Here is a 27984-nt window from a genome sequence, read left to right on the forward strand (position 1 = left end):
AGAAGTTAGTCCAATAAAAGATATTACCTCACCCACTTTGTCTCTCTAATGTGGAACTGTGTCAAAAGCTTTATTGAAGTCAAGATATATCATATCTACTGCTTCCCCCTATCCACTAGGCCAGTAATCCTGTAAAAAAGTGTGTTCCCAAGACTGTTCCCAAAATAATTATACTAAAGGGAGCATAGGAATCAGGACTTCTAAATTCTCCAGGCTCTGACACTGACTCCAAGTGTAACTAAATAACCACTTTGTATGTGCCCATCTGTAAGACATTTCTTCCTCTACTACTCTACAATTATTATATAAAACTATATAATAAAATACACAATGTAATTAAGTTACCAGTCAATATTCTACAAATACATTAATTCTGTAACCTGTTTATTTCTGTGTAAAATATGCAACAATTTCCATTTTATCATTCTAATAGTAGCCAGGTTAAAAATAATATTTTAGGTTTTTGTTTATTGTTTAGTCTTTACACAAATTAACTTTTCTTTTATTATCTCAATACTAGGAATAATACACTGATGACAAACTGTCCATACCTGTGCATGTCTGCCAATTTAGCCAACACTCTGGCTGCATTACTGAAATTCCTGTTCTTCTCAAAGTATCTCCACAGTAAATCCATATAACGGACTTTGTTTTGATCAATCTTAGCCATACGCACCAGATACGGCTCCAGAAATGGGGAGGTAATCTGCAGGAATCATATAAACCACAGATAGGTTTTTTTTTTGTTTTTTTTTTAAAAAGCATCCTTAAAAACCTCTCTGTTCCTAGTGTGTGTTTTTAGCCAGTATTACAATCAACTCTTTTGGCCTAATAGAAGTACCCTACAAAATATTTTTGTGACTATGTTTGTTTTGCACGATCTTACCTGTAGCAGTTTATCTGCAAGGTCAGCTTGTATCAGCCAGTTGTAGAGAGCAATAGAGAAGAGTTCATCTGTTGAACGCTGAGCCAATTTTAGCATTTGTTCAAACTAAAGGAAGAAAAGCTCAAAGATGTTACTCCAGAACTGTTCACATTTCATAAATAGCTCAAAGTCTTTGTCACCGGGCTTACAAACATTGCATATTTATATATGCCAACATCTATATTAACATTCAATAATTTCTGTGAACACCGTATCTTCTCACATACTGAAACAAATTCATTTCAAGTCCTGACTTTATCTCTGTTAATTTACTTTGCAACAATATGTTGTACAAACTTCCTTAATAGTTGTAACTAGGTCTCTTTTGTAAATTTCTTACATGCTGTCCCGCTTCTTCATTGCTCAGCATATTGGGATCAGATGACAACACTGGAGGGCCTGGCTTTTTGGGCACACTGGGAGACTGAGGAGCAGCTTTACTTTGATTTACTAGTTCCTGAAGGGTGTCAGTGATGCACTTGTAACTATTTAACCTGCAAGTAGGTGCAAGAGAAAGAACAGTTTAAGTTACAGATATCAGTGAGATCCCTGTTCCCACAAAATAGGTTACTATATACACTGAAAAAATATTTCTGAAACTAAAAGGAAAGGTTTTCTATAGGACCCTGTGAGTTGAATCAATGTAATTTACTACCAGTCTCTCTCCTCTGGAATGATCTTCCTCACAAATACTTTGTTGTGCAAATCCCCCACTTCAGTAGTAACTGCTAACATGCTATTTTCCTTTCAGTTAGGAGGGCAGGGTGCAAAGGCCTTGGAGGGTGCTTATTCCCAATAAGAAATAATTTAAGGGCTATACACTATGAATACTACTCCTCAGTCAGGTCATATTTTTCATAATGGAGCATCTTCCATTAAAAAAGTAACATGACTAAACCCGGCAAACATTTTACAGATATTCTTGAAGTCATTGCTGCCCCCAAACAATAGTGCTGTAAAGGGGGGCAGTTATAATCCTGAATATCATCCACAATTCCCTTTTTTTTTTTTTTTTAAACAAGTTACAGGTTAATTCAATTATATAAAGTTTAGATCAGACAACCTTCCCCAAACCATATCTTATTACCTACGATCAGTTAACCTTTTGGCCAAAATAAAGATGGCACATCTTATCACTATCTAAGAAACATGCACTGAGAAAAATATGTTCTCATCCTGCTCTTAATTCTAGAAGGCTTATCTATCATCCCACCCAAATCAGCGGAAAAGTTCTTATAAGTAAAGTGCTTTGAATAAAGTTGCCCGTATATCCTGAAAACTTGCCTCTCCTGGAAAGCCTGGAGTCCAACAATATCCTCATCAGGTTCTCCATTTTTGTAGAAATGAAGTCCGAGACCTTGAGGATCCTTCTTCTCAGCAGCAGTAAGAGACAGTTCCACCACACCCTCATAGAAACGCACTTGAGATAAGGAAGAACTGAGAGTTTGGTCCATCACAATATTAAACATACTGCGAACTACTATACAATACTGAATATATTGCACACTTCCCATTTTAGAATGCCAGAATTCCCCTCACTCCCAGTGGCCCTGATCCTACAAACACTTATGCACATGCTTAATTTGGGGGACTATTGACATGCTTAAAGTTATTTGAAGGATTGGGGCCCAAATCATTTTGAATATTACAGCAGTTGTATGATTATCTACAAAAAGAATTCATTTTCTCTGAATGCTAGGTTAACACAGAATGATCTTTCAACAACATGTATAGTATGAGACAACATCTGCAACAATAAACAGCCATTTAAATTCTACCCTAAGTGTTTTGTTAGAAGAATTTTACCAAATGGTTAAGTGCCTTGGCAATTTAGTGTAGAAAATGTGGAACAGTGCACAGGAGTATTTTTTAAATAGGAAAAATATGCCTGAGTTGCTCAAATCTAATCAAGACAAGCCATAAATAAAAGAAGATTTTGATGTGTATAAAATGCAAGGGCTAACAATAAGCTATTTATGGATGAAATTTGCTCAAAAACCAGAGGGAAATAAAAAACATGACACTAATGGACATCAGGAAAACTTCTTTATGCACAGAACAATCCATTTGTGGAATGGATAACAAAACACTAAAATCAGAAATTCAACCATGAATGTATTAAAAAACCCAAACAAATTCAACAAGTATAGTGCCTGAAGTAAATAGGATGAAATTCAATAAGAACACATGCAAAGTACTCTACTTAGGAAGGAACAATGAGTTGCACACAAAATGGGAAATGACTTCCTAGGAAGGAGTACTGCAGAAATGAATCTGGGGATCATAGTGGATCTCAAGCTAATTATGAGCCAGCAGTTAGAACTGTTGCCAAAAAAAAAAAAAAAAGCAAACATCATTCCGGGATGTATGAGCAGAAGTGTTGTAAACCAGGCACGAGAAGTAATTCTTCCGCTCTACTCTGTGGTGATTAGGCCTCAACTGGAGTATTGTGTCCAGTTCTGAGTGCCACATTTCAGCAAAGATGTGGACAAATTGGAAAAAGTCTAGAGAAGAGCAACAAAAACAATTAAAGGTCTAGAAAACATAACCTATCAGGGAAGATTGAAAAAACTGGGTTTGTTTCGTCTGGAGAAGAGAAGACTGAGTGGGGACATAATAGTCATGTACATAAAAGGTTGACGGAGGTACAAGGAGGATAGGGAAAATTGTTCTCCTTAACCTCTGAGGATAGAACAAGAAGCAATGGACTTAAATTAGAGCAAGGGCAGTTTAGGTTGGACATTAGGAAAAGCTTCCTAATTGTCAGGGTGGTTAAGCACTGGAATAAATTGCCCAGGGAGGTTGTGAAATCTCCATCACTGGAGATTTTTAAGAGCAGGTTAGACAAACACCTGTCAGGGACGGTCTAGAGAATACTTAGTCCTGCCTTGAGTGCAGGGGACTGGACTAGATCAGGGATTCTCAATCTTTTTCTTTCTGAGGCCTTCCCAACACGTTATAAAAATTCCATGGCCCATCTGTGCAACCAGAATTGTTTTTCAGCAGATTTAAAGCCATGGCTGGCATTAGGGGATAGCAAGCAGAACAACTGCCCAGGGCCCCACACCACAAGGAACTCTGTGAAGCTAAGTGCTCGGGCTTTGGCTTCAGCCCTGAGTAGCAGGGCTTGGAATTCAGCTTTCTGGCCTGGGCCCTAGTGAGTCTAATGCTGGCCCTGCTTTCTGGTTTATTTTGAAAGACTCCCTGAAACCTGCTTGCGCCTCCCAGGGGGCCCCAGAGTCCTGGCTGAGAACCGCTGGACTAGATGACCTCTTGAGGTCCCTTCCAGTCCTATGATTCTATGGTGAAAAGAAGAATCATTACAGATTAGGCCTATTGATGGACAAATGTAAATGAGCTGCTTAGATTCCTTCCATCCTGAAATATGACTATCAATAACAGCATAAAATAAGGCAAAGAGTTAACATATTTAGAATGTGAATTTGTACATAAGCTCCTCTGACTCCATGTGTTCATTTTTCTTACCTATATGTATATTTTTCTGGATTATCTCTCGGCTACTCCAAGAATACTATGCTTTGATCTGAAGTGCCAAAAAGAGGTAAAAATGGGGTCTGAACCAAAGACTGAACTCAAAAGTTGTCAAGTTTCCAGTGCTGTTTGCCTCTCACCTTGTCTATATTGTGCACAGACATTAGAAAGGTCCACTTGATTGCTGATCTTTTGGTACTCCTTCAATGACTCTCTTAGCATCTTCTCTTTTTCCAATTTGCTCTGAACCTGTCGGGACCGCTGAAGCAATTCATTTGCCTACAGTAAAACAATTGGAAATTTAAGTCCTTATTAATTTAAGTTACACTGTCATGAAGATTTTCTTTGCAATAACTCAGTTTCTGTTAACTCACATGTTTCAAAGCCTGAAGTACTACGGACCTTATCACTTCAAGTTTTGTTTTTTTTTTTTAAAAAAAGTTCTCTGCCCAGAGACAACATGTCAAGTTCTAGGCAGAAAGATTCTGTAACCAAAATAAGGGACAAAAGGAGGTTTTTGTTACTGGTTTACTGGCTGACTGAAATGAATGAATTAGTTCCTGTTTGAACGCTTGTTTTTAATGCTCCCGGGTGGATTACAGTGTTGTAAGATTGCTTAAATGTTAGGGCAACAGAGGTTTTATATACATGCCTTTTTAACTATTACATAAATCTAAAGGAAATAAAGTTGGAGATGGAATTAAAAGTAGATTCATAATGGAAAATGTGCATTTAGCTATTGTGTCACTACCAAATGACATGTCATTTAATGGCAAATAAATCTGACAGTCAAGAGCACAAACATTTTGTGCTCATTTGATCACACTACCTAATATTCTGCAAGTTTGGATGGAAGACCACTAATGATAATCAGCACATTTAAAGTAATTTCTGTTAGGCTTACATTGAGCTCCAAGAGGATACATATTAATATATACACATTAATATAAAATGCACAATAGCATTTTGCTAAGGCAAAAGAACAATTATACAGAACAATTCTGCCTTCCATGAATACCTCTCACTTTCACCACAGATAATCGAAAGTACATTATACCTTGGAACAGACAGCATCATCAGTACTGTACAGAAGTGGACATATATCTTGTAAATGTGAACTGATGCCATCCACAGCAGCATTATCTCTGATGTAACAGTTAATGAGAGAGGCAATGAGTGCTCCAGTTAACTCTTTGTCTCTAATTACTAAGTCTTTGAAAGTAGTAACCTTCAAATGCTCTTGAAATTCCTATTGGAAGAAAAAAAATCCATTATATTTCCAAAGCTGCAGCATTCTCACATTTCCAAACAGGGCTATTATAATAGAAGCAAATTCAGCTGCTTTCCCAACAAATAAATTTCAATGACCAAAATTCACAGAATCAATGCACATTTTTTAATGCATATTAACGATTAAAATAGAAAATACTATATTAAAGAGGATGGCCCAGCAGTTATGGCCCTTGCCTGGGACTCAGAAGAGCAGAGTGCAATTCCCTGCTCTGCCAAGGACTTCCTGTGTGGCCTGAAGTCTGTGTCACTTAAGTCTCTGTGCCTCGGTTCCCCATCTGTAAAACGGGGGGAATAATACTATGTCCCTACCTCAGAGGGCTGTTGTGACAACGAATATGTTAAACATTGTGAGACATTCAGATACTGTAGGACTGGGGCCCATATATCTATCTAAGAGAGATGGATAAATGAATACTGGTGACTCAAAGGACTTTGGACGCAAAGGAAATTATGCATGTTTGCATCCTTGTTTGCTTCTTTGTATAAAGTCTTAAAGATTATCATCCTGTTTTTTTAAAAAATCATAGAAATATCTGGTCATGTGAATCTTTTTGCAAACTAGTGGTATTATCTCTTAAGAGACTGAAAACTGCAAGAATGCAAGAGAAAGGTTTTTTTGTTAGTTTTAAACAGCTAGTTAACTAACTCTTGACAAACACTGGAGAAATGCTTCTTTTTTTAAAACAATCACTTCCAACCTCAAAAGTAGGGGACTGAGAAAACTCCCATGTCCATTTTTTAAACCAACAAATAAAACAAAGATACTTTCCCTCAGCGCGTACACACACACACTTCTGCAAATCATATTTAAAATTATCCTCACTATCACCAGGACAGAATTACTTATGCTCATAAATTAACTGCTAGTGCTAGGTTGGTGCTAATGGTGCAATGTTTTTCATTGCCAAACAAAAGAACTTTGATTAAAACTGTTATTGATGGGCAACTTAGAATACTCCATGTTGTTTATACAAGACAAATGTAGTTACTTTCTTTCCTTTATAAAGGTGACTTCAGTTCTACTTTCTCTGTCACTGAAATCAACTGTGTTTTATATAGGCTTTAGATTCCAAAGGTGTCTCCTGAGTTACTCGCTGCAGCATTTGTTGATACATCTGCCAATTATCTCAATGGTGGCAGCAGCAGAAGTTCCTCCACAAATTTCCTCGAGGACTGAACAGCCTTTCGCATCCCAAAACTGCTGGGACTTGAAGCCTCTGGTACCTGGGCCTTTCTTCCTCTGCTAGACCTTTGCAAGCCAGAAGGCAGGGAGTGAATTTTCTATGCAGGCTCATTTCAGTCCCATTGTCTTCACTCTGCACTTCCCAGACTTTGCTCAAAACAAACTCAATATTAACTTCTAAGCAGAGTTTTAAAAAAGCAAATCCAATATTACTTAATAGCATTTCAAATCGGCTAATTAGTTTGGGGTGTGAGAGCAACACGTTAGATTTTATTTTAACGGAATACTTGCAACACCAAGAAAACTGAACTCTAGAAATCTCTGTACATGCTGTATAGGTTGTGAAGTCCATTTAAATGGATTAGACTAACTGTTTAAAATACATATTTAAGAAGTCCAGACTTGTTAAATGCAATCAACTAAAAAACAGACTGTTGTTCAGTAAAGTTTATACCATACCTTCTGAAGCTCACCTACAACAACATTGAATTGGTGCTCACAGAGAAGTTTCCACAAAGCTAAAGCTTGGCAGGTTTTGTGAACAAGTTGCTGGATCCCTTGAAGTGAGGTCTTTTCCGTTAACTGTGCCTCTGCTGTAACATTGAATAGATCATGGGTAATTTTCTATTCAGGTACTACATGTGGTCTTCTTGAGTTACCATGCCAACTTTTGTTTTACAATGACATTTCCCCATATTTTTAAGGAGTTTTTTCCTCTCTCTTTGCTGTTTGATGTTTCATTTTCATTCCTGTTTGTGTGGATCTTTAAATCTCAACACTTCCCAAAACAGATACTAATTTGTCACTACTCATCTCCAACTACAAACACAACAGAAGACCTTTTTGAAAAATAAACATAGTTCTGTATGTGCATACTGATTTCATATATTGACCAGCCTCAAATAGAAGTCCAGATTAATAATTTATCATAAATTAAAAAAAAAGTGTATTAAATGAACTATACTAAATTATTCTAGAAACAGCAATTATAAACAATTTACTTAGAAATTTCCTTAACTTATGACTGCTATGGTAATGTAAATAAATTATTGATAATAGTAAGGCATTAACTAATAGCATCTTCTATTTAACAGCATCCCTTAAACATGAAATCTAAGTAACAAAAATAAAAAGGAAAAAAAAACCCAATCCATGGATTGGAGTTAAGGGTGTGTTATGATGAAATATGAATATCTTTATATTGGATACAATATGTTGACTATGTAGGCAATGTAATACTTATGATGTCCTTAATTCACTTCTTTGGTTAAGTGCTTGCATGTTGTGAAGATGCAACCACTACTGGTCACTTGGAAACCACAACTATGTTTGGAAAGAAACTTTTTGAGTTTTGGCATGCACACAAAAATGGTCCAGCCACTGATGGACCAATCCTCTATGAACTTATCTAATTCTTTTTTGAACCCAGTTAAGTTTTGGCCTTCACAACATCCCCTGGCAATGAGTTCCACAGGTTGACAGTGAGTTATGTGAAGTATTTCCTTACGTTTGTTTAAACCTACTGCCTATTAATTCCATTGGGTGACCCCTGGTTCTTGTGTTACGTGAAGGGATAAATAACACTTTGTTATTCACTTTCTTCACACTATTTGTGGTTTTATAGACCAGTATCATATCCCCACTTAGTCGTCTCTTTTCTAAGATGAACAGTCTCCGCATATGGAAACCGTTCCATGCCCCTAATAATTTTTGTTGTCCTTCTCTGTACCTTTTCCAATTCTAATATATAATTTTTGAGATGGGCCATCAGAACTACATGCAGTATTCAAGGTGTGGGCATACCAAGGATTTACATAGTAGTATTGTGATATTTTCTTATTGTCTATCCCTTTCCTAATGGTTCCTAACATTGTTAGCTTTTTTGACTGTCACTGCACATTGAGCCAATGTTTTCAGAGTGGTAACAGCTAATTTAGACCCCATAATTTTGTACGTTTAGGTGATATTATGTTTTCCAATGTGCATTACTTTGCATTTTGTCAACATTGAATTTCATCTGCCATTTTGTTGCCCAGTCACCCAGTTTTCTGAGATCCCTTTAGAACTCTTTGTAGTCAGCTTTGGACTTAACTGTCTAGAGAAATTTTATATCATCTTCAAACTGCCACCTCACTGTTTACTCCTTTTTCTGGATTATTTATGAATACGTTGAATAGAACTGGTCCCATTACATATCCTTGGGGTACACTGCTATTTACTTCTCTCCACTGTGAAAACTGACCATTTATTCCTGCCATTTGTTTCCTATCATTTAACCAGTTACTGATCCATGAGAGGACCTACCCTCTTATCTTATGACTCCTTACTTTGCTTAATAGCCTTTGATGTGGGACCTTGTCAAAGGCTTTCTGAAAGTCCAAGTACATTATATTGACTGGATCACGCTTGTCCATGTGCCTGCTTACACCCTCAAAGAATTCTAATAGATGGGTGAGGCATGATTTCCCTTTGCAAAAGCTGTGTTGACTCTTTCTTAACATATTGTGTTTATCTACGTGTCTGATAATTCTGTTTTTTACTATAGTTTCAACCAATTTGCCTGGTTCTGAAGTTAGGCTAACTGGACTGTAATTGCCAGGGTCACTTCTGGAGCCTTTTTTTTTTTTATGAAGACCAGAGTACAGACAACAGTCTAACTTTTATTTTATCCCAGTGCTTCTGAGTGTAAGAAATAGGACTGAGAAAACATATGCAACTACACAAGATTTTGACTTAATTCTTCGTAGAGGAGAAAGCAGCTTAAAAACTTCTTTAATTAGTTTAATTTATTGAAATGTCATGGGAAATGTGACCTGTGGTTTGCTATACCTCTGATAGCTAGATGCTACTGTCCTTAATAATTTGATATTCATTTTACAGACAAAAGTTATGTTTGTGAGTTGTTTAAGGAGTCAGTTTGAATACTAAATCTTACTATATCCAGTTGGAACTCATCCTAAACAGGATAAACATTTGTACTCTGTGATGAGTGATGTCACCCATCAAATTCAAAGCAGAAAGACTAGCAAGTGTTGCTAAGTCTACATTTGAGTTTTTATGTTGGGCACATGCTTCGTCCCCAGAGGAACCATATGGAAATGCCCACACCAATTTCCCCATAGAAATAAATGCAGAAATGTTGGTACTGACAAAATATTATATATATTGTCAGAAATGAAGAGCAAAATGTGAACAGTTGATGTCACCCAGACTACATCGTTCTTTGTACAGTTCTTACTTCTGAGTACAGTTTACTCAGAAAAGCCAGTTCTGCATTTTTATTCAGGCTCTTAACTGGAACAGCAGTGAGAGATTACCATTTGGATGCACCACCTTTTGCTACTCATTGTTCAAGAGTACTTCCCTTACCATGGAACTTCCTCTGGAGCTCTTGTTGCACTTGCTGAGAACTTCCACCATCAGGCCGCATGAACCCTAGTAACCTCTGCTGCAGGTTAGCTGGGGTGCTAAAACTGCAATTCCAAAATAAATTAAGAAGCTATTAGTGCAAACCCTGAACATTTATTTTAAAAAGAAACTAAAAACTACGTTTGAGAGTTTGAGTAGATATGTTTTATTAGAGAGGTAACAAACACTTTAAGCCAAATTGAACAGCATTGTTGTATCTATATGGAATAATTTTCAAAAAAGTAGCACTTCTATGCCTTTTGTAAACCAAACATATTCAATCCTACCTTGGGTTTCCAAGAGCTCCTACTGTTGCAAACTGTGAATTTCTGTCCAGAAATTCCTGTAAACCTTTTAGTTCTTGTAGCACAGATTCTAGCATGTGCGATGGAACACTGCTTTCAATCTGCAAGAGAAGGAGAGAGCTTCTTTAAAATTTCTTTAAAATACTTCTTTCAAATCTCTGAACCTTTTAAATTTTCAGCTGAGAGATATAAAACGGTCACTAAAGAATAAAAACTATCAAGACAATATGACCAAAAGGACAACATATTGAAAGTGCTATGTGGAGTTAATGCAGTATCATTAAGACTATGATTTTGGCATGGAGGTCACGGTGTTCAAAGTAATCATGAATCTGAATGAAGTCTGTAAGGAGGCCATCCCACACTCACTCTGCAGCAACAGCATCTGTCGCATGGTGCTGGGCCTGGCTCCATAGGGCGGGGAGGACCATTATCTCCCTCCCGCTCTTTTTAAATAGGGGCCTCACCACCTTTTAAAACCTCTTTGGAAAGGAGCACACCACAGCCTGGCTAGCTGGCACCAGCTTCCACTCTGCATCGTGCAGCATCCTGGCTGGGTCCTGTTCTGTGTTGTGCCGCATGCTGGCAGTTGGGCCTTTACCTGCCAGAACTGCAGCGGTGGCTCCTCTTGGTGCTGGGGACTGGGTGAGTCTGGGATGGATCCGTCACTTGAGGACCTTGGACTCACCAGCAGGGAGGATAAGAAGTTGGGGTCAGAGGAGGGAAGAAGGTGGTGGAGAAAGAAACTTCAGGATGGTCATGCTGGACTTCTGCAGTCCTTCCAGCACCCATATCTGCCTCCCCACTCGGCCATCGCAATGTGGAGCACATGGTCACCATGCCATTCAGGTCTGGAGCATATGCCCCTCCATAGATGGAAATGAGGGGAGGACATGCCAAACCCGAGTGGCACTTAGATCATGTATGCAAGGCTGCAAAGCCTGGAATAGGGTAAGCTTGCTTTTACTACTTAAAAGCCCTTGTGCACGCTGATGTAGCAAAAACTACATTATTGCTGACCTTTCCGTGACTTTTCTTCCCTCTCCCCACAACTTTGCCATGAAATTTATAAAAATTTCCATGCCAAAATCATAGCCTTAACTATCATGCTCCACCTGAAGACCGCAGTCCAAACCTAGATTTGGCTGAATAAGAAGATGAGGCTGGCATTAATTTAGTACTCAGAAGTTTATCCACTCAGAAATCCACTACACATTTTGCCACATAGACTCAGTAGAAGCTCAAGACTAGAATATCAGAGATTATGCAGATTTTTGTTTATTAGAACATTTGCAGGCATATTATATATAATTTTCCTTGCATTTTTAAAGAGAATATTGGTGCCAGCTGACACCATCGGGAAATGAAATACTCTCTTGTTGCCACAAGTACTCCTTTTCTTTTTGCGGATACAGACTAACACGGCTGCTACTCTAAAACCTTGCAAAGGTCTGTATGGAGATGCAGAGCTCTTCTGTTGACTCACTCTGTCACAAGCTAGGACGCTACACAAAGGTTTAGATCAATTTCTGCTCAGCCATTCTTCTGGGGCTGTCAGCAAAGGAAACAGGATGCACTAAATTACAGTTTGGGTATTCTTTTGAAATAATGTGTATTAGAAGACTAAGACCAATGGATTTCATACAAATCACCAAACATACCAGCTAGTAATTTTTAGGCACCACTAATTTGGTAAAACTTTAAACTAGTAATTTAGACGTGAAAGATTTTACATCCCCTTCCCAGTCCTCCTGTAAAGAGCAATTAAATACAATCAATAAATATTTATTGTTTCTGAGAAAATGCGATGAGTATCACAATGCAGTGTCACTGATAAGAGAGGACATGTAAAAGTGCTAGAGAGAAATAAATAAAGTCTTTAAGGAAGATTTAAAAGACCAAATAATCTCCCACTTACTGCAACAACTTCTCGGTTACCACTCTTGAAAACTTTCTCAACTACTATACTGCCATCCCAAATATTTCTGAAATACAAAAGTATGTTAACACCAAATAAATTAACAAAAATGCCATTGGCCTTGAAAAACTGTTTCTTTTCTAAACCATTTCTTAATACAAATTGCCAATGTTTATGAATTAAAAAACCCTCCCTTCATCCTGAATCCAACCCAAAGAGTCAACCTGTAAAAATCAGGGTCTTTATTCATAAAAAATCATGAGCATAAGCTCTGTACCTTTCAGAATGAGGTAGGCACAAATTACAATTAAAGAAACAAAGCCTCTTTATGTGCTTTAAGAACATTAGGTTTGATTTCCTCAAATTATTTTGCACATAAGCTAATAGTAGTCTCAGAAGATGAGAGAATAGGCAGGCAACTATCATATATACCAGTGGTTCTCAGTTGTGGGTCCGTGGAACTCCGCGGACGAAACCCGGTGCCCTGAGCCCCAGCACTGAAGCCGGGAATGGTGCGGGGCTGAAGCCGGCGTCCCACTAAGTCCCTGAAGCTGGGATCGATGTGAGAAGATGGCCAAGCGCCCCTGCCCCCCCCGTCCCAAGCCAGGAGAAGTGGGGGGCTGAAGCCGGAAGCCCCAGTACCCCCCATCCCACTGAATCTGGGAGCTGTACTGGGAGCCTCTCCCTGCCTGTACATAGCCCCTAGCAAACCCCTGCCACCATCCTGAGCTACCCCCCTGCCTGCACACAGCCTCCAGCTACCCCTACCTGCACCCTGAGCTACTCCCCTGCCCGCATACAGCCCCTAGCAACCCCCTCCCTGCACCCTGAGTGGACTTCAGACTTTCTGAACTGAGTCCCCTCTTGGAGTTATATTTTTTGGTTGCATCCCTCCACAGCCCAGACAGGCTGGGTGGCCTACTGAGGGAGTCAGGGGGTGGAGGTGGCACTCCCTCCCTGGATCCTCCTGTATGGAACTGGCTCGAGCCCCGCCAGTCCTTCCCCCCCCCAACAGAAGTAAAACTATGCCTATGCCCCAGCCTGGAGCCCCCATTTCCCCCCCGCCCCCACCAGGCCCTGGTGTTTTTGTAGCATGTAGAGGGGGGCCTAAGCAACAAAAAGGTTGAAAACCCCTGAGATATGCCATAAAACACATTTTTTTCTTAAAGGCAGTACTTGTAGAGTACCAAAGAGGGTTTTTGTTCTTAAACAGGCCTCCTACTACCACACTGTTAGAGGGCAAGGTACAACTTGCCAAAATCCCCATTTCTGCAGTGCTATTGTCCAGCATACTAGAGATCAATAATACTATTATTTATTACTGGTAAGCACTAACAACTTGCTCAGAATAGGACACGGTTTTTAAAAATCCGTTAACCAAGAAGGCTACAAACTAGGGGCTCAGCCCTGTGAGGTGATGAGCATTCTTGTTTCCTACAGACTTGAATAGGACCTGAAAGCAAACAGCACCTCGCAGGACTGGACCGTAAGAAACGAGTTTGCAGGGGTGTGTGCTTGTAGACGGCCCACTGCAGTATCAGGGCCTAAGTAGATCTCTTGCCCAGCTCACCCACAGAATGCAATACTAGCAGAGCTGTAAAGGGAATGAGATAACAGATACCATATGAACAGGAAGGGAAGGAAACACAAGGAACAGGAAGGGAGAAAGTGGAACAAAAAATTGCTGAGGCATACTCCTTCACCTGCTGCATCTATTATGTGCGATGATATACTTTCTGTGGGATAACCTGGGTGCTATTAGGTCTAAGAGAGGGAAGGCGGCCAACAGATTGGTCATTTTGTACATACGTTACAATGGCTAACTACACACTTGTAGTGAGAAGCTAGCATGTAGCATGTGATTACACTAGTCCACTGGAATTTACCTAGATTAGTCACATATACACACTTCTTAATTATTAAACTATAGTAAATACAGTATCAAAAGCAAATACTAAGCCATTAGTGGACAGAAAGACTATGTTATGAACTGAGTGACAAAACATCTTTTACACAAACAACTCACCCTATAATTCGAGAGAAGTATATGCAGATGCCATTGTGTTTTCCTGAAAACACTATCTCTGGGCCCATCATACCACTCATGGATGCGCCAGCCTGAGACATTGAACTGGCTGCAGCAAACATTGGGGTTGACATACTCGGAGGCTGCAAACCTAGGACAGGGACACATATAGATTAATCCATTTACTTTTGATATAAATAAATCTAGTTGAGAAAACAACAAAAAATGAAAAAATAAAATACCTTGTACTGGTGTTGTCAAAAAGCTTGGATTAGGATAGGGACTGCCAATAGGCATAGGGGAACCTAAGGTGAAAGAAAGCAATATATACATTTATTGCATCAAAAACAACAATAAAAACCCATGATATGAAAAGAATGTTAAGATTGCCAAGTCAAGCACTCAGAAGTTAAGAAACATGAGAAATAAGTCTACCTTATGCAACCTTAGTTTGGCCCCGTGAACATATCCATTACCATAAAGTCTTTAATTACATGATCACTAACTATTTTTGCACAGGACCTTTCCTCATTTGGTGCACAGAATCGTTTATGCTCACTGACTGAGTAGCTATTTAATATTTATTTTTATCCTAATCATTTAGTGTGGCACCATGCCCCATTTACTGCACACCATCCAAACTCGGCACCAAATACATGGGGCTTTCCTAAGGTATTCTCATTGCTAAAAAATGATTGAATTTCTCTTCACAACACTCCTGTGAGGTGAGGTGATATTATCCCCATTTTACACATGGGAACTGAGGCCAGGGATTAAAGACAAAATTGTCAAAAGTGTCAACTACTTTTAGGTGTCCAATTTGCATAGCCTAGGGTCTGACCTTTTCAGGATACATAAGCCTTATATAATACTTTGTATATTCAGATTGCGGCTTTCATTGACTTCAGTTGCAGCTGTGAATTTTCATCATTTCTCCAAACCAGACAAGTGTCTCAAGTTGAGTATCCAGAAAATGAGGAACACGCAATGGCCACCTGGGAAAATTTTGGTTTACGTTCCTTACCCAGTAACACACGGAACATGTCTGCGGCAGGGTAGAATTCAATTCGCCAGGGTGACATTGAACTGTCTCTCCTGCCACCTCCCAACTTCTGCAATAAATGAGGCAGGGTTCCTACAGACAACAAGCTCCTTCACTACACAACCCTGATTCATTCCCAAAGCAGGTTCACCGTGCGCACTGAATGAGGCATGGTACTGCAGAGAAAACAGTAAGTGATCATGTAATTAAAGATTGTGTCATAACATTGATTGTGTCAAAAATCCTAACAATTAACTTATTTTACTTCTCATTTCTTCCATCACCCACATATGGGTAGACCTGCAGTGCCTGTGGAAGTATGAGAATGACACAAGTAAGAAGATATTCTGCAATATAGTGTTGATAAACTGCTTTCTGGCTGCCAAGGTGATTTTTGGCACTATGGCAAGAAGTCTGTATTTCCTTTATATTATGACAGCATCTTTAGAACACCTGGACATATTTTAGAATCACACCAGTGAACTCCTAAATCCAAAATAATTCAAAAGAAAAGTTGGAAAAACCCAACCCTGATAATCACCAGGTTTATTCCTTGAAATTGAGGCAGTGAATGAAAAGAAGGAAAATATTTCATATAAATAAGAAAGGGTAAAGATACAAGAAGCTGTGAAAATGAAACAAATTTCAGATTAAAAAAAAGATCAATGAAACATTTGCTACTCACTAGCAGGAACAGGAGAACCCAAAATTGGTCCTACGTTGCTTGGAGGAGGCAAAGCTGATGGAAATCGCATCTGTGCTTCTCCGCCATACCTAAAATATGCCAGACAAAGACTAACTTCCTTGCATATCACATACTTAGATCATCTGATTTTGAGGCCTTATTTTGTTAAATGTGGTTAAACGAACAGAAAATAATGCAATTTTTCATTTCTTGAGTTAAAAATACTGACCTAAAATTTTCAGAAAAAATTATTTGTGACTGTATGACTGATTTGTGCACTCAAATTTGGAAACTGAATAATTACAAGTTAGATGAACAACAAGTCATTAGCATATTACAGACACAAATTCCACATGCTTTTTTCTGAACAATTAAGACATTTTTATTTGTTGATTTTTTTCTGGAGCGGAGTATGAGTTTTATGCAGAAGTTACAACTTCTAAAAAAACAAAAAGTTTCATATTCACTTCTAATTAAGTATACATGCATGACCAGTTGCATTTAAAATGCATGTTCCATGTTACTTTGTTAAGAGTTTACACTAATTTTAAAACAATACTTATACAGAACTCAAACAGTTCCTGCCCCCTGTAAACATACCAAGAGCTTCCTTTGTGGCTGTAGTGGCATTCGATTTTAAACATAAAATTCAAGGCATAATCTACAAATTAATTGAAACTTACCTGAAAAATGCTCGGGTAGCCCAGGCAGACACTTCTCTATCACAAGCAGCAGCAGAGCAGGCAAGGATAAGGCAAGTGGCACAGGCCTGGTCCTCCTGTAGGAAATCATGATTTCTATCAGAGTGACAACAATTTAGACCATCGTGTTAAAAAGTTTGAAGGAGTTATATTGGCTCCTCACAAAATATTCAAGGCTCTGTTTGCCTCAACAGTGAGGCAATGAGGTCTATGCTACAGTTAGGTCAGCTTAACTACATCAGTCAGGCTGTGAAAAATATCATGCGCTGTGTGATGTAGTTAAGATGAACTAGGAAGAATTCTTCTGTCAACCAAGCTACCATTTCTTGGAGAGGGGGATTTACAACAATGACGGAAGGACCTCTTCCATCACTGTAGTAAGTGCCACTGTAGTGTTTCCAGGGTAGACATAGCCTGAGTCTTGTCAGTTAAACAGAAAGGAATAGTCAGTCACAGTAAGAGATTCTGTTGTGGCAGGTAAAGTGACCCGTGAAAGCTTTCTATGAACGCTCTTGATTCTTGGCAGGTTAAATAAGCTTGCAGTAAATGAAATATATGGAAAAACTGTTTTATAGGTATAGATAAGACGTATTATACTTGTATGGAAATGTGAGTTTATTAAATTAGTGTTACGAAGGATAAACATCTATATGATTTACAATGATTGTATTTGCTATTAAAGGACTAAACATTTAAATAAGCCACTGGAAAAAAAAAAACACGTCTCACCCACTTCTCAAAGAAATAATAGCAGAGGTTATTGTGAGGTTTCATTACTACTATGCTGTGAAGTAGAAATTAAGAAAGAACTACACATGTCAAATAAAATCAAGTTCTGTGAAAAAGTTTCATTCTAGCTTGCTTGGTACCAGTTTTAGTAAAAAAGGAAGGTGGATTCTAAGTATTTGCAGCCACTGAAGCACATACAAAACTTTTCTGAAAAGGACTAGGACTGTGACACTAGTTTTTTCAAGATTAATAATTTTTCTAATAAGAGAATTACATTCCCAATTCTTGTCATAATTCTGTGTTTGTCACTTACATGAAACAGACAGTTTTAAGGAAAAGAATATTACCCTTATGTTTTTAGACCCCATAAAAATGGTTACCTTCTTCCTTATACAGTATCTTGCTTGTTCAACTGACAAAGCAGCATTATCTTGACCTTATAGCTACTCGGATAATTTGATGAGGAAGCCTATATAAGTACCTAGATATGACAAGTAATACAAGAACTAATATTTTTGAAGCCAAAGAATGGCCACATTTACAACACAAACTAATCCAGTATATGACTGTACTCCGAGGGCTTGCCTAATGGAGAGTTAGCGTATAACAAGCTGCGTTGTAAATCCACAGCACTCTAGCCTGCCGCACACTGACTGGCCATGTGAACCCTGTCAAACTGCATCATGGAACCTTTAGTGGATGCTAGCAGGGTTCACATAGCCAGTCAGTGTGCAGCACGCTAGAATGCTGTGAATTTACAACCCAGTTTGTTATACACTAATTCTTTGTATAGACAAGCCCTAAGTCTAATCATAGAGGACTTTTTTCCCCAGGGCAAGTTAAAAGTTCCCACCTGATGCAACTTGAAAAACCTTTCAATCTCCTCTCCATCACCTCCTACATTGCAAACTAGAAGATGTCGCAGTTGATCTACAGGTCTGAGTTTATGAAACATAAGGCTCCCCTAAAGTAAAATAAAGCAATACAAAGTTTGAAATAATGAGATCTGCATGTTTTAATTGGCAAACAACAATTCAATACATTCATCTAACACCCTGAGGGCTTGTCTCACTTCAATGTTAGCTCAAGGTATAGTGAGTGTTGCTCCAACCCAACTCCTGTGCACACAAAAATCACTAGCTCAAGTAAAATGGTGTTTTAAACTTGAAATAGCTGGTCCATCGGGGTTACCAGCTGAAGTTCTAGTACTCCTCAAGCTAGTAATGCAGTGAGGCTGCAGCTACTTGCTACAGCTTGAGTTAGCAGAAGTCATCACTCTGCTAATTCAATCACTCTGTGTGGCTCAAGTGTTGTTTTCCAGTGTGGCCGCTCTCATTTGAGGGAAGCTTTTTTGAGTGTAGTAACTTGAGCTAACCAAAGCAGTGAAGACAAGTGCTGAGTTACAATAATCAGGTCCCCAATAATCTGCAGCATTTCTAGACCACTTTCATAGCATGTAGCCGTACATTCTGTGATGGGTCCTGTAGTGTGATCTAACTAGACTCACAAATAGCCTTATGATAACAAAACTACAACAGGACTGCAGCAAGCTGGCAATTAATTTTATTATATTTCCTAATTGCTAAATTATTAGAAGGTTGAATTATTGCTACATTTTCCTTCCTATTGTAGAGAGTCATTAAATTTTACTACTACTTAATCTCAGCTATTTTTAAATGTAAGCCTTTTAAAAAAAAAACAACTACCGAAGTTCTTGCGTCATGGAGTTTTTTTGTGAGGTGGCCAGAAATGGAATTATTTGCTCATAATTCCCCTAACAATAAATCTCTGCTCTTATTTCAAACTTTAGGATTCATACAGTTACCTCAGCAACCTGCATTTGTTCCAATTTTACATATCCACAGGTATATCTACACTTAGAGCTGGGGCTGTGATTCAGAGTTTGAGTAGACATATTTGTGCTAGCTCTCATGAAGATGGCATGCTAAAAGCAGTAGTGTAGCCACAGTAGCACGAGTAGTTGCAGCATGGGCTAGCTGCACCATGTATAACCCACTCAGACCCCATGGGTACGTTCTTGGGATAGCTAGCACATGCTACCGCATCTACACTGCTGTCTTTAGCGTGCTCTGCCCGAGTAGGTCTACTTGAGCTAGCAATCACACCCCCAACTCCGTGTACAAATTCCCTAAGAGTATGTTGAACTATTGGTCACCAGCTGATAATAAACCCATGTAACTCCCCTGAAGTCAACAGAGACATACCAGTTTATGTCAGAAGATAATCTGGCCCTATAACCTTGAGTTGGTTTACAGAATTTACAAATGACTCCTTAACCATTTTTCCACTCCGCTCCCCCACCTCACCTTCACCAAAGGTATTCTCTGCAAACTCCATGCACATGGGTAGCCCTTTTCAGCACTGGGTCAGTCATTAAGCTTTAAGTTTCTGCTTCTCCCTCTCCCAATCTCTAAACAACAGGAAAAAAAAAAATCTATAACACACCTGGGCTGAGAGCAGAACAAATTTCTTTGGTGGCAGCATGTGTTGTTGTACAACAACAGGAGAATCAGTTATTGGAATAAGGTCTTTATTCAGTGGTGTTATAATCTTTGGAACTTTCAACTCATCTATGGCAGAAAGAGCCCATGAATGTCCATCAACATGTGTGGTCATCTGAGTAAGAGATGAACATTGTCAAAAGTTTGAAACAGGATGTACATTTTGCACACCAATGGTGATATCTAAATAACCAGTATTTAACATTACACAGCATAGAAACTGAAGTACTCTTAAGACAACAAGCCCCTAAGAAAATAAGGCATTAAAAACAGATACATGCATATGTACCCCACCAGATTAAAAACTGGCTAAACTACTTCCAGTTATAAACTGCAAGCTCTTTGGGACAGATCATTATTTGTATGTACAATTAGCATAATGAGGCACTATGATGCTACTAATAATACAAACAGTAAAATCAAGCTGCAAATTGTACAAAACTCCAAATGCATAAAAACTGTTTATTTTTAAATAATATCCAAGAGCTGCAAGTGAGACATGAGATTTTTAAAAAACTTCCAGTGACAGACTGGCAACAGTGATATATAATTGAGGCCAAGGCATTTCGTAGGACGGACGTCACTTAAAGGTATCTACCACCTACTTGTTTTCGTCCACACTCCTAGATCCAGTTTCTAACTGTCTAGTCTCCAAGGTGTTCCTTCAGTTTATGGTTGTTTTGTTTTGAAAGGACTCTTCCAATATGTCGGGGATCCCGCCAAGCTGCTCAAGCAGCTCCTACACCCACTCAGATCATCAGTCCTCTCCCAGCTCTCCCCATGTATTTTAGGAATAGATGGAGAAGCCCTTCTGAAGGGCCAAACAGCAAACTGCCTACATAGGAGCTATCTAAGCATTATTTATTTTCTCTTACACAAGCATTGCTGAAAAGAAACAGAAAGAGGAACCAGAAGGGAGGAAACTGATGGGTGAGTCAGGGAATGATGAAAGAAGAAAACTGTAGATCAGGTTTCAACTCTGTATGGCACAACCAGCCCCTTCCTCCAAACACTACCAAACTGCTTCAACCATACTACTCTTGACAGCTCACTTGTCCACTTCTCCAACAACAATCTTCATGCCTTCTTCCAAGCTGTACCCTGTCCATGGAATGCCCTAACTGAACTGATCCATAAGGCAATGATTCTCTCCTCCTTCAAATCTCTCCTACAGACCCACCCTTCACCTGTGACACCTACAAGAAATGAGCCAACCAATGGAATGATTGAGGGAAGTATGGCGGAGCTGATATACTTGTTTAATTAAACAAAAATAATGTAGTATCTCCCCTGCCCTTCAAATGTTTACTCTTAGGGGAATTCTGCGCCACTGCGCATGTGCAGAATTTATGTCTCCCACAGATTTCTTTGCTTCCCCGTAGAAGTAAATGTTGCTCCTCTTAGATTATAAACGCTATGTGGCAGGACTACGTCTTGCTGTGTTTATGGACAGTGCCTTGCACATTGCAGGCACCACCAAAACAAAAACAGTAGAAAATTTCCAACGATTTATAATGGTCAAGGTGTTTCTTACAATCCTACTTTGCATCAAACTGGGTTCTTCAGCTGGAGACTATTAAAGTGGCAGCTCCAACTGAAAGACACCAGCTCCATTCACAAAACAGAGATACCTAGTGTGAGACAGGTATGACAAAAAAACTACACTTAACAGTTACATAGCTCGATAAATATTTACCAAATAACTAGTCACAGGAGTTTTTGTGTAAGTTACCTTTTCTATATAGGAACTTAAAAAGTGATTCATGGAGCCTATGATATTCAAATAATATTCTCCATGCCGCCTCAAAAAATTGATATTACTTTACAATATTGAAGAGGTTACTACCTGTGTTTCCATCATTGGTTTTTGAAAAGGGAAAGAATCATGATTGATACACCACAAGATATCATTATCCTCATTTTCGGAAGCAGCCATCAGCAGGACACCTAACAAAAGAGTAAAATTAAGACTCTGTAGCGGAAGCGAAAACTTACATCAGGCCCACTGTTGCTAAACCTATATTTAAATTCAGTACAAGTCCATTCTACACATTCTTAAATTAATCTTACAAGGGGATCAACATCTAGCCATTGGTTGAGTTTATAAACTTAAGTATCTAAGGGGTTTTAGTGCAGATGTATATTTAACTGCTCTTTTGGTTCAGGAGTCTGTATTTGAACAGTCTGTTGGATCCCTTTTGCAGTATAGTCTAACATGCACTATATATGCACACAAAGTGAGCTGTAGCTCACGAAAGCTTATGCTCTAATAAATTGGTTAGTCTCTAAGGTGCCACAAGTCCTCCTTTTCTTTTTAATGTATTCCAAGATACTCTATACATGCACACAAACAAGGATGAAGGTTAAAATTAAGACAGAAATAATTGAACGTTTTTCACTGATTTTTATGAAAGATTATGAGATGTTTAAATATACCCTGAAAGTAAAAAATATCTGGAAGTTATTTTAATAATAAATTTCATGCTGTGAAAATTTTAAATAGCTCTTCCCTAAAGTAGATTCATCACTCTATCACTAGCGCAGTGACAAAAATGCAAATTGCTGCATTCAGAGTTGGAGACACAAGGTTCATCTGGAAGAAAGAGTTCAGTGCTAAAATAATACACAAACTCTCTGATGCACTTCAAGGATAGGCACATGAATATCCAATCTTCACAACACAAGGGCCTTACTAAGAATTTTCTGGAAATCAAGGAGCCACATCTTGTTTGTATATATTTATGCAAAATACACAGATTGTAATATGTGCTTACAGTTGTGTCTTCCATGACAGAGTAATAACAACTGCTTGTTACCAGTGTTCACCGGCAATAAAAGTGGTATGGCTTCACCCTACACTTCCGGAGGGTAACTAGATCATAACAGAATGATGCATGATGTTTTTGGCCCTTAAGCTATATGCTATGTAGCACAAGTTTAAACAGAAAAAAGGTTAACTAAAAATATAGAAGAAAAAAACTAAAATAATTTTACTGAAGAAAGGTTGGGTACTGTTACTGCTATGATCTGGACCAGTGGTTCTCAACCTGCAGCCCACTTGCGGCCCAATCAGCACACAACTGCAGCCCACGTGACATCCTCAGGGCCAGACAGGTACATAAGAACATATATATTATGTGGACGTGGCCCACATAATGCACCGAGAGCTACATATGTGGTCCACAATGGCAAATAGATTGACAACCACTTTCTGGACCAAATGGGTCAACCTCAGCCTTGCTGTATGTCCTTGCAAACATCTACTCTGCAATCACTCTCTCACAGGAGACCTATAAGGATTTATTAATACTAGTATAGTGTTCTGAACATATAAAGAACAATGTAAGTCTTCATTATTAATTATTATTATTATTACTGGCAAGGGCTATTTATTCCAGATATTTAGAAGGGGTTCAAAGTTCAGAGTGTGACGAAGTCAGATCTGACACCTATACGTGAGTGGTCCTATTGGGTTCCAGGGAGATGGGTGAGTGCAAGCTCACCCACGGCTAAAGGACCATCCCGCAGCCCATGGGGACGATCCACAGAGCCTGGAAACTCAAGTAATTATGGAGGACAATGGACAAAATAACAGAGACAGGCGTGAAGGGCAAAGGGTCAAAAATAGGAAACCTGAGGGGACACTGATCAGAGAACCCCAGCCAGCGCCCACTGCTCCTCAAACATGTCAAGGGAACCAGCAGATGCTGCCCAGAGGAACTCTGCCTGGATGTGTGAACGGAGGGAGGTTTGGAAATAGGCCCCACAGTCGCAGAGAACCGCCTCAGCCAACATCCTCTCCCTGCCGTTATAGATGGCCACCTTGGCCATCGCTAGGAAGAAACTGACGAGCAGGTCCCATGACTTTGTGGGACCGTGGATAGGATGTGCATATATAAGGAGGTGGGGGGAGAAGTGCAGCCAAAAACTTAAAAGGAGGTCCAGGAGTAGCTGGAAAAGGGGCTGCAAACTGATGCACTCAAGGTAAATGTGCGGCAGGGTCTCCCTCACACCAGAGAAGGGACAGGCTTCAGGGACAGGAGTGAATCATGCCAAATACACATCCGTGCTCACGGCTCCGTGGAGGAGCTGCCAGCTGATATCCCCAGTGGGCTGCGGGACTAGGGTGGTTATAAGAGAGTGGTGGAAGTCAGGTATATCAGCCCTAAAATGGTAAAGGCCCTTTTCCCTTCGAGCTGAAAAGGTTACCTCAGTTTAACTGGAGAGCCTGAGGCCAATTAAGGGTTGCCTGTGATCTTCAAAAACCCCTTTTCTGGTAAGAGAGGAGGAGGAGAGATGAGAGACAAGTTGCAGCAGAGGTAATGGCAGTAGGGAGAAAAGGTTTCTCCTGGGGGGAAGGCTGCCCTCCTCCCTATATGTGATGCAATCAAGCCAACTGTGGTTTGGGGAAGGACTGGCACCCAGAAGCCAGCATAATAAGGCAACACCCCAGAGAGGGGGTAAGGAAAGGTACTCTCTCTTTGTATTTTGAGTTTCTTTTGTTTGGCTAAACAGTATTACTTGGGCCTACTTTGTAAATATTGAAAAATAAAGGAGATGGGGGTGAAGGACAGGGAGACCCTCCAGAGTAAGACCAATTTACTCCAGGCCCCCACCACCAGATAGAGAAACGCTGAGGCTGAACAGGTGGAGGAGGTGCCTTGTCACAATATGACTAAACTCAGTTAATACACAGCAAATTTAATTTGATACTGACGCCTCAAAAATCTATGTTTTTATTAAAAACAGAAGAACAACAAACACGAATGGGTAACATTTTGAGGAACTGCAATGTGGTTTGGTCATGTAGTGTGTTCAGGGACTTTAAAGTGCTTAGTTGCATGTCTCCCCTATGCGTCTTTGAAAATTTACCTGGAAGACAACTGAATGGCTGAAGAGGTCAATTACACTATAAAGAGTTTTCTTCCATTTCTGGGTCACAGTTTTGAATTTGGTCTAGGTCAGAAGTGACCAAAAACTGAAGCCACCTGAAAGCTATTAGGCCGGCCTATATGAAATCAATTAGTAATTCAGACAAGATCACTAACATAACTGGCACACTTCTTGGCAAACTAAGCTCACAGACCAAGGACTTAATGGGCACAGAGCCTAACTATCACTATGTCATGTCTAGAGAATGTCTTTCAAGGATAAACTTGAGGTACAGTGATAGGATAGTGTACCGTACCACTGCCTGTGTTAAACTCAAAGTTTCCTACACCAAGTTTCCTACTGTAAAATGCAATCATGGTGGGACTACTTATAAAAGTCTTAAAGAATGGATCTTATTTAACCTGCACTCCAAGGCTTACCTTTGCTATAAAGAGCTCTGTGCACCTTTGATGGCTTCTCCACATTAGAAGCAGCGGAAAATCCTGGAGGTAAGCGGATGTGAACCAGTGTTAACATTGAGGGTCGAGCCATTGGATGCTTAAATGGGGATGTACTAAAATACATTCGTACACCTAGGCCAAAGAAAAAAGGAGATCACTCTTAGGCAATGGATTTTGTGGAAATATTATAAGTGGCTAACAGTCTCAACATATTTGATGCAAGGCTTAATTCAGAAGCTTGTAAGAAATTCTATATAAATATTATTACATTCCTTTCTTGAAAATGATCCTTCTATCCAAGTCAAATAATTCTGGTCCTGATCTGCCACTAGTTTTCTGCGTAACCTTTGACAAACCACTCTCCCCCTATTTCCTGAACTGTAAAACAGCATAAATAGTTATATGGTAGGATCAAGTATTTATCAGATGTCTGAAGTGCTTTGAATGTATGAAGCAATATACAAAGAACAGGTAACATTATTATAACGATTACTATATAAATGTTATAGTATGCATGGGGGACAGACAACCTTGCAAAGAAAAATGTTTGCCAATTTTCCGAACCTAAGCAGGTCTTATTTACTGATAAGGGAAGGAGGTAATATTGATTTCTTACCAGCATGTGTCACTGCCAGCAACTGACAATCTATAGATTCTGAATTTTCAATCACTGCTATCTGAACAATAGGCTTAAAAACAGAACGATCTATAGTCCTAAAAGAACAGAAAAGCGTTTACGTAACTGACATCATGCAATAAACAAATCAGAGAATACACAACACTCTTCCAAAGTTTGGTAAAACAAAAAAAAAGAAACGAACAGATTGCCCAATAGGAAGTATTTCAATCACACACTTCATATTACCTGGCAATGTTTCCAGCAGCAGAAACAACAGCATTCTGAGAAACAGAAGCAACTCTGGTCATTCCTTGACCATCTTGGCCCAGATCATAAACCTGTAATTTAATAACAGTTTAGTATTTAAATTAAATTAATGCACATAACTTTATCCCATCATGCAGTGACTCAGATTGCTCTCAATTCTTCTATGGCCTCAAGCTTCCATACACCAGAGGACTGAAGCAGTAGTCCTTCCTAGTTTTCAACAGCAAGGATTGTGGCCACAATATAGTTCAGAGGGGGAGGGAAATAAATGCAGGAATAAAATCCCTGGGGGAAATCCTTCATGTCTTGACTGGCATATAGAGAATCCTAATGTACAAACATAGTTTTTCAGATGGGGAGGATAAAAATAACATATGCACGTAAGAAACTCCAAATAAGACATGGAAATTATTCAGATACCTGTATCACTCCTTTTTCTGAACGGGTATATAGGATGTTTCGAGAATTGTCAATGGCAATTTGAACTATGGGATCTGCAAAAAAAAGCATGTGAAAATCAAAACTGGATTTGGTGCAAACTAGTTAATACAGTAAAATTGACAGTACTGAAACTTTACAAGGGTAGATTTGCCTGGCATTTGACGGAATCACTTATTAGAATGTACTCATACAGGGCATTCCATTTACAATGGGCTCCTGCCCAGGAACAGATTTAAAAGCGACATATTAATATTTTACTGAAGTACAGTAGAACAACAGACTATCACTGTCTAATCCATTACAAAACAAACATTTTAAATATTTGTATAACAATTTCTAGTAAAAGTTTTGCTATACTGATTACAATATTTTCACTCCAGTATGTAAAACTTACCAAATTTATACCACAAAACAGGGACTTTAGCCATTATGGCTAACATTTTCAGACTTCAATACCTAAATCCATATTTAGGGATCTAAGTAAGTAACTTGATTTTCAGAATTGGCAACCACTTGTTTTCGTCCCATAATCCCATAGTCTTTAACTCAATGCACCCAAGTGTGAAAATGTTGGCCTAAGGTTTTTTTTACATTAACTTATAAACATTTCAGTTATTGATACTTTATCACCTACCATCCTCTGAGAATGTGAATTGCAGCAATGAAGGAACAAGGAAAGAAAGGGAGCTCTTTGAATGATTGATCTTTCTACATCGTTGACTAAACCAGCCTGCCTCAGCCTACAATTAAAAACATATAAAGCATTAAAACTAGCTAGGTAAACTAGCCATGTGAACTCCTGCATGATGACGCAATACACATAGTTTTCATGAACCCAGTTTTAAAGGGACACTCTCTATTTGAAATGTAGATAATTTAAAAAAAAAAAAAAAAGTAAAAGTTGTTTCAGAAACTTAGAAGCCTCTGAATCTCAAAGCCATTGTGTGTGGTTTTCTAATCACATTTTCCATTTTTGGGGTGCATGGGTGTGGTTGTAATATCTTTCTCTCTCCTGCAATGTGTCAAGAAACGATCCAAACAAAGGAAACTGATTGGCTGATTGTTACAGCCACCTGCTGAATATATCTTAAAATT

General features: G+C 39.0%; 1 protein-coding gene across 1 annotated transcript in view; it reads right to left on the reverse strand.

Moving 5' to 3' along the window:
• NUP155 (nucleoporin 155) overlaps positions 1-27984 on the reverse strand; it is a 47730-nt gene that overhangs the window by 11627 nt on the left and 8119 nt on the right. Inside the window, exons 7-28 of the mRNA XM_073343798.1 lie at positions 27524-27629; positions 26869-26942; positions 26428-26519; positions 26179-26276; positions 25542-25694; positions 22076-22176; positions 20174-20344; positions 18561-18671; positions 16961-17055; positions 16278-16366; positions 14793-14855; positions 14551-14701; positions 12525-12591; positions 10589-10707; positions 10263-10366; positions 7353-7486; positions 5475-5666; positions 4558-4696; positions 2210-2345; positions 1266-1419; positions 887-991; positions 552-706 (exon numbers count right to left, since the gene is read on the reverse strand). Coding sequence (XP_073199899.1) covers positions 552-706; positions 887-991; positions 1266-1419; positions 2210-2345; positions 4558-4696; positions 5475-5666; positions 7353-7486; positions 10263-10366; positions 10589-10707; positions 12525-12591; positions 14551-14701; positions 14793-14855; positions 16278-16366; positions 16961-17055; positions 18561-18671; positions 20174-20344; positions 22076-22176; positions 25542-25694; positions 26179-26276; positions 26428-26519; positions 26869-26942; positions 27524-27629 — 2609 coding nt within the window. The remainder of the gene's footprint in view (positions 1-551; positions 707-886; positions 992-1265; positions 1420-2209; positions 2346-4557; positions 4697-5474; positions 5667-7352; positions 7487-10262; positions 10367-10588; positions 10708-12524; positions 12592-14550; positions 14702-14792; positions 14856-16277; positions 16367-16960; positions 17056-18560; positions 18672-20173; positions 20345-22075; positions 22177-25541; positions 25695-26178; positions 26277-26427; positions 26520-26868; positions 26943-27523; positions 27630-27984) is intronic.

The sequence above is a fragment of the Lepidochelys kempii genome, chromosome 5, assembly GCF_965140265.1.
Source record: "Lepidochelys kempii isolate rLepKem1 chromosome 5, rLepKem1.hap2, whole genome shotgun sequence".
NCBI classification, from domain to species: domain Eukaryota; kingdom Metazoa; phylum Chordata; order Testudines; family Cheloniidae; genus Lepidochelys; species Lepidochelys kempii.